General features: G+C 35.1%; 1 protein-coding gene across 1 annotated transcript in view; it reads right to left on the bottom strand.

Annotated features, from left to right (window-relative positions):
- The window catches only part of MAST4 (microtubule associated serine/threonine kinase family member 4), an 85,570-nt gene extending 78,938 nt beyond the window's left edge, over positions 1-6,632 (bottom strand). Inside the window, exon 1 of the mRNA XM_015812202.1 lies at positions 6,229-6,632. Coding sequence (XP_015667688.1) covers positions 6,229-6,320 — 92 coding nt within the window. The 5' untranslated portion in view covers positions 6,321-6,632. The remainder of the gene's footprint in view (positions 1-6,228) is intronic.
- Between the last annotated feature and the right edge of the window lie 1,271 nt (positions 6,633-7,903).

Raw genomic sequence — 7,903 nt, forward strand, 5'->3', positions numbered from 1 at the left:
GGCCTGACCTAGGGTGAATTTTAAATAGGGACAATTTTTAATGATTTTAAATAGCCACAGCCACTAATATTTGGATTTTAATTGGTTTTTAGAAGGGGTAATTCTGTATATTGTTTTAACATGCTGTGAGCCGCCCTGAGTCCCATGGGGAGAAGGGCGGCATATAAATTTTGTAAAATAAATAAATAAATAAATAAATTAGGTTTTTAGATTTTTTTATCTTGCTTATTTTTTCTATCTTTGTATGTAGATTAAGATATTTTGTGGAGTTAGAGATATTAGTATTTGTTTACTTTTATATGAATATTATCCTGGGAGTAGGTTTGGGAAGTCCGGGGTGGGGGTGGGGGGGTTTTATGTAACTGTGATTACTTATGATGTTTTTTTTTTGTTGATATAAAATAATAAAAAAAAAAATTGGAAAAAAAAAAGAAATTCCAGTCACAGCTGTGGTCATATGTCAATATCTTACCTGTATGGCATTTTCCAGCCCTAAGAATCTGCCCAGAAACATGAAATGTAAATGAGAAAACTGTCTTTTCATATTTTGCCGAGGCTAAAAAGCAGCTCACAAAAATAAAATTAGCAAAATCATTTCTGGAGACTAAAAGAAACAATCTTAGGTCCAGTTAAAATGTAATTGTCTCAGGCTATTCCTTCCTTTTTCATTTATCTCCTTTGTCTCCACTTACATGCCTGGCTTCTGCACCAATATTTTGGCATATATTCTCTTTTACAATCAAACAGTGAAACAGTGGTTTATCAATCTTTATACATAAATAGGAATCTGATTATTCATAAGCATTCAGACTTATCATTTTGAGATTCTTACATGTGAATGTGGTGCTGTGTTGATGTATTTTGTGATGAAAACATGAGTTCCCCACGAAGCAATTACTTTCATTAACATTTTATCTAAAAAATGTTAGGAAAAAAAATTCCTTCACCTCAGCACAGTCACCAATTTTCTGTGGCTGATATCCAAGGACTGAGTTTCATTCCAAACCCCAATTCTGCCTTCAATTTCCATTACAATACAAAATGTTCTCCTGTTAAGTGTTATTTTTACATCCCTCCAAATCCAAAATGAACAAAGAGGTCAGGGTTACTTCTTTAATTATTACTATTCAAGTCAAGACATAGGCCACCTGGAGAGCACCCTGAAATGCATAATAATCCTATGTTGCAACTCATCTAGGAAACAAAAGATGCTCAAGAATTATATTTTGACTCAGATGTAGGCAAGAAATGGGCATGGTAATCCAGAAGAGAATTAATGTTTAACAAGCTTTCAACAAAGCACTCATTGAGTCCTGCTGAATGAACACAGACACCCTACCTATAGCTGTCAGAATCAATGCACACAATTCCTTTAATGCTGAAATCTGTTAATGGTCAGAAGGGCCTATTCCATTAAAACCATAGGCTATGTATGCTGCTGTCTCTTCTGATGTTAAGCACCGATAGGGATGTAATAGTATCTAGAACCTGTAATCATATCTAGAACTTAGATCCAAAGGGAAGAGTTCCTTTTTGCTTGTAACCTCAAAGGACAAACTGTTCTTACTTCAGTATATTTTAAGGTTCATAGTTTAGCAGAAGATGAGAGTGTAAAGTTGTCCAAGAGAGATAAAAGCACAAACTATTAACATAGAAAATGGACAGCCATATCCCATTCACTAAGGCAAGTACTACTCTATTGGAGAACACAAAAGAAAAAAAGCATTGCTTGCTGATAGCACTCTTCAAGGTCTGATATGACATTAAAACAAGTTATTAATAGCTTGCATAGTTACCATTTAACAGTTCTAACTTTGTGTTTTAAAGCAGTACAGTTAGTCCCATTCTGAGCAAACAGTCAAATGTTTGTCTAGCATTAAAAAAAAGCTTTCAGTATACATATAGAGGTCATACATTCAGAAGCCACTAAATATTTCTCCAAGGAGGTGCTCTTGATCTACTGCTTAATACAAAAACATTTGTAATTTGGTCTGATGCACAGTCAAAATGACTATATCTAAAACATTCAATTGCAAAATGAAATTTTGGTATATTCAGCGATGGTATTCTATTTTTCCAGACTATGAGAAATAAAACTGGCTGCTCGTATTAAGAAAGATACAAAAATCAAAAAGTTGATATTATCTGTTATTATGAAAAAAGAAATAAATCACAAAATACTACTGGTCAGCACTATTTGCCTAAGTGATTGCTAATGAAAGGCAGACTAATAAAAAGGGAGCCCTACAGAATGCTTTCAATATGCTATGCGTTGTTATAAAGTGTTATTTGATAAGGCCACAAACATAGGCAAAAATCCAGATGTTCTTTATATGTATAGATAGTCTTTGACACACAGCCGCAATTGAGCCCAAAAGTTACACTGCTAAGCAAGACAGTTTGTTGAGTTTTGCCCAATTTTATTATCTTTCTTGCTACGGTTAAGTGAATCACTGCAGTTGTTAAATTAGTAACATGGTTGTTAAGTGAATCTGGCTTTCCCATTGACTTTGATTGCTAAAATATCACAAAAGGAGATCACATGACTCCAGGACACTGCAACCATCATAAATATATGCCAGTTGCCAAGTGTCCAAATTTTGCACATGTGACCATGGGTATGCCGCAACAGTCATAAGCATGAAAAGCACTCATAAGTCACTTTTTCACTTTTTCAAATGGTCACTATATAAATGGTTGTAAGTTGAGGACAGCCTGTATTGCAATCAGATCCATTAGGTCATATCCGGACTTGCATTCTATAATTTATTAGGGAGGAAGGAAAGGAAAGGAAAGGAAAGGAAAGGGAAGGGAAGGGAAGGGGNGGGGGGGAGGGAGGGAGGGAGGGAGGGAGGAAGGAAGGAAGGAAGGAAGGAAGGAAGGAAGTGGTATATAATAGCCATTCCTAATTTAAGTGAGCTTTTAATACGTGGACTTCAATTTCCAGAATTTCTTGACTATTCTTCAGAATCCCTAAGAAATCTATAAAGAGAAAGTATGTAATTTTGGAAAGGCAGAAAGCAAAGGGGATAAGAATTCTCATGTTAAGATTAGGTATCCTTATAAAGATTTGTTTTAATGTTGTCACTTTTATTTAAATTTTAATTAGCTAAAATGAATGGCCTTTATTCTGGCTTATGATTATAATAAAGAGTTTTATGCTTTTATTTATTTATTAAATATGTTTGCCACTCATCTCGCTGAAAAACAACTCTGGACAGCTTACAACAGGGGTGTCAAACTGCCGGCCCACAGGCCGGATGCATCACACAGAAGCCGCGCCTACCCCATTGCCGGCAATGGCAAAACAGTCCTGATACGTCTCGTGACATCACGTGACGTCGCGAGTTTGACATGTCTGGCTTACAACATCAAAATAAAACCACATGTCTATATATCTATATCTATACACGCACATATAAATGTATAAAACCCCAATAAAATCATAATAAAAATACAAATTATAGCTAAAAATAAAAAATGGGGAAGGAACAGAATGTTCAGGGGAGGCCGGAGCTGCTATTAGTCAATCAACCATCTCCAGTGTGCTACTCCCCCACTGGGGGCCAAGCCACCCAGCAAAGCCAGATCTTTTATTTGTTTACAGAGTATTTTTAGGTAGAAATCATTTTTCCTGATTCCTAACTTCAAAATAATAAGGGAATAGAGTTGATGAAAACAACCCAAGAAAAATAAAATTAATATTTCCAACAATTAGAAAAAGAAAGGCATTTGATGCCAGCAGAATGTTCAGAACATTACCATTTGTTCTTATTTTAATTAATGTCTCACTGATAGCAGTTAATCACTAAAAGTAGTGGTATAGGTTAGGAAACTCAGTCATACTGAGTCAGACCACTGGTCTATTTCAATCTTAACTGGCCTTTTATGTCTATAGCTTCTCCCGATACCAGAAACCAAAGAGTAACCTCTATGCAACAATTTAGCACTCAGCTACATCTCCTTCTGTGAACTTCGCACCATTCTACAATTAGTTACTAAAATCCACTCCGATTTTTAAATACTACTTATCTTCAGTATCTTCTAATTTTATAGTCAAGTGCCAGATTCTGGACTTGCCACCTGGTTTGATTATACTCAACTTCTCATGCATGTATTTTTCTTCCATTGCCACTTTTATCGTAATTTATATAGCTACTAAACTTTTGTTGTTTGCTTTAGAGCTGTAAGTTAAAATAAAATTTCAAATCATTTATTAATTATTATGAAAAATGGATTCAAAGCCAAGGGAGCATTTTATACACAAGGACCCTAGCATTTTGAAGACTGGAAACATGTTCTGACCAATATCTTCTATGTTTTAGACAAATACTTGTATTGAGCATTTAATTCTGGATTGCTGAATATGCCGCCCAAACTGCATTGTATCAGTATAAGAATATGAAAGTGGACATACAATAAGAAGGAGGGTGGGGAAGGGCATTTGCAAGCCTCTTTATTTCAGGATAAGACAGGACAGGACAGGACAGGACAGGACAGGACAGGACAGGACAGGACAAGACAAGACAAGACAAGACAAGACAAGCTGTTTGGGGCATTCTTCATGTCTGTATAGCTTGTTGATCAGTTTTAGTTTCCCTTCATACTATATCAACCATGTCTCATCTATACACTCCCTACACCAGTGGTTCTCAACCTTTTTAATGCCGCGACCCCCAACCGGTCGTAAGTCGAGGACTAAACTGTCGTAAGTCGAGGACTAAACCGATCGTAAGTCGAGGACTAAACCGGTCGTAAGTCGAGGACTACCCAACCGGTCGTAAGTCGAGGACTTTCCCTGCCCGGGAGCGCCGGCATGCGTGGTTCCGCCCCCTGCGCCGGCCGAGGCGTAACTGGTAAGCGGCAGAGATGGAGCAGGCCGACCACCAGCTGGCCCAGCCCAAGGGAGGTAAGGCACCCGCTGGAAAAGGGGAAAAAAATGGCGGACAGCCTTGCATGGCGACCCCGTGAAATGGTCGATCGACCCCAAATGGGGTCGCGACCCATAGGTTGAGAACCGCTGCCCTACACAAACCTAAACCTTAAAATCTTAAATAACACAGAAACCAAAAGTTAGACTATTAATTATGTAAACATATTTCTAGAGAAAATTGAACTGAAAAAGAACCCCAAGCGATCACTACCACCACCACCACCCCCATCTACTACCATAAGGATCTTAATTGGCCTTGGTAAAGAGATCTCAGTTTACCTAATAAATATAATAATTTGCTCATGTTCCTAATTCAATTGCTTCCCAAAAATCAAAATGTCTGAAACAAGGAACAATTGAAAAATTTCTTAGAACATCTATCTCAGTTCACTGAGACTTTGGTGAGCGTAATAAATTACAATACAGTATATGCAGCAGTGTCTTCTTCATTCATCTAAATCTTTTCAGTGTGTTTGTTCAAGGATAAGTGGATATAAATTGCAAACATGTTACTTAAACTCAGTACTACTATGAGAAAATACATGCTCATTTCGGAATAGTATTTAGTTCTTGAAACAATTCTTCTTTTACTACCACTTCAAAGTTATATGTTTTCTTCTGCTTTGTTATTACTTTGTTGCATCTGCTACTATATTGCTTCCAATAGAAATAAGAAAAGTAATTTGATAGATATATTACTGTACATATAAATGCATATAAATTAGAAAATAAGATTGAAATAATTATTATGTCCTTAATAGTCTCAATATTACTCAGCATATCCTATTATCAAATATCTAACTAAGCAACAGTACCAGTCTATTCTAAGTTAGATTTAGATAGCTCTAATCACACTTCTAAATAAGTACATATTTTGTAACTATTTTTAACCGTCCGCCACACATTAACTTCTAAGAAAAAAATCATAGTATTAATAAAGCAGCAGTTCATTAGCTTTTATTTTCTACAGGTAAGAATTTGATCAAACTTAAATTTATGGTTCAACTTCCATAACAAAAGATACTACTTGAAACAATTAAGTTCAAAACTTTCATCCCATTACCTATATTTAAATTAGGCAAAAAACCCATACATTATTAACTATCAAGTATTAAAAGTAGCATGAAACCTGAAACAAAAGTCAGGAAGTTGCTGAAGTAATATTTACCTGCTTTTCCACCTACTTGACAATAGTATTTGGAAAAGAATTGTGTACATTATTTTTTTTAAAAAAAAACCTTTACAACATAGGTAACAGACAAGTCAGTACAAGAGTATTTTGGATTCTGTTTTACCTTTGTGTTCGACGGAGCCTGTTTCCATTTCTCAAATGAGGCAATGTAAAGTTTGAGAGGACAGTCCAAATCGCTGGATCAGACATATCCATATACTCTTTCCTTTAACACACCAATTATTTAAAAAAGTGGAGAATAGAAAGAAAAAATAAAAAAGAAAATAATCCCAGTTCGATTGTCGCTCTCACCACTAAAAATGTAAACATTAACTCCACTCAGAACAATATTAACATAGATCAAACAGCTGGGTACTTTAAATGTCTAAAGTAATAATAATAACAATAGTAATATTTAAAAATCCTCTTCTCACAGATTCAAAAAAGTCTTTCCTTTTCTCTCTACACTTTCTGTGTTTCTAAGCATTACAATAGTTTTTAGACTCCAGTTCTGTTGAAACTCTGTTCTTGTACGTGTGATTCAGCCAAGGTACTTTGTCATCTGTTTGGAAGATACCATTCTGAGCCAGCAAGTGGGGGAGCTATAGTTTTTGTTTCTTTTATAATTTTCTGGTTATTATAGGTTTAGCATGTAATTCTACTTTAAAAAGTATCAATACATAAAGAAAACTTTTACTTTTTCAGCCTTCTTTAATATCAGCAAAGCTAAAGACCATACAATTGCTCCCCCAAGCAATTTTTGGAAATGAGCTTATCTCTCAGGGATTTTTCCAAGACTTCAATCTATCATCATTGAACTTGTATTTCTGATTAATAAAAGATTGGAAATTAAAACAGTATGGTTTACTATGGAAGGGGGAAAAAAGGTCTTCCTTCTTTAAATTGCCTGCTGCAGATATTACTACAGAATTCTAGGGAGACATTTATTAAAAGAGAGGAATTTAGTAAAAGGTAAAAAAAGAAGTGTGAATAAACCATTTCGTCCAAATCAAAGGAACTTATAAATATTAATATTTTTTCTACGGATGAAAGATGGTTTATTGAAGTATATTCATCCTGTGATAATCACTTATATTCAAAGCAAAACACTTTCCATTATTTGCTCACTCAAAAATATTAGTTTCACATTTTTTTATTAAATTACAGACAATTTAGGAAGGACACTTAGTACAGTACCGTATGAATACCAAAAAATAATCAGTTTTTTTTAAACCTAAGGAAAAGTACAACAGGGAAGGTTATGTTCATATTCTTGCATTTGTAAATTTTAATTTAACATATCTGATCATATTCTGACTGCCAAGACTAAAAGTGAAATTGGAAAAACTAAAACATTTTACAGTACAGATGGAGTAAGCAGAATATAAGAAGGAAACAGCCTCAGTATTTTCCTGCCAAGCGTTCCACAACCTGGACTTAACCACCCACTCCAAGATGAGTATAATCTCTCTCAGAATCTCTCTCAGACACATTCATGCTGTTATATTCTCACATACAATCCAGAATTTTGGGTAGGGTAGGAGAACCTATTTAATGACTAAAAGTACACACCCAGGAGTTTCTTTCACTTTGAAGCACCTTCATATTTATTCATACTCACTACATAATAAAAATATAGTATTCCAATACAGTGTTTTTCAAAAAACTATATCTGACTATTTTTGAATTCAGTACACTCACTCAGTGGATTATGTGCATGAATCTAACTTTAAGGGGGAAGATGTGATGCAGACTATTTGTGCATGCCACACCTGACAGTAGTTCCTTAAAGAAGTAAA

The sequence above is a fragment of the Protobothrops mucrosquamatus genome, unplaced genomic scaffold (genome assembly GCF_001527695.2).
Source record: "Protobothrops mucrosquamatus isolate PMUCROS unplaced genomic scaffold, P.Mucros_1.0 scaffold75, whole genome shotgun sequence".
NCBI lineage: Eukaryota > Metazoa > Chordata > Lepidosauria > Squamata > Viperidae > Protobothrops > Protobothrops mucrosquamatus.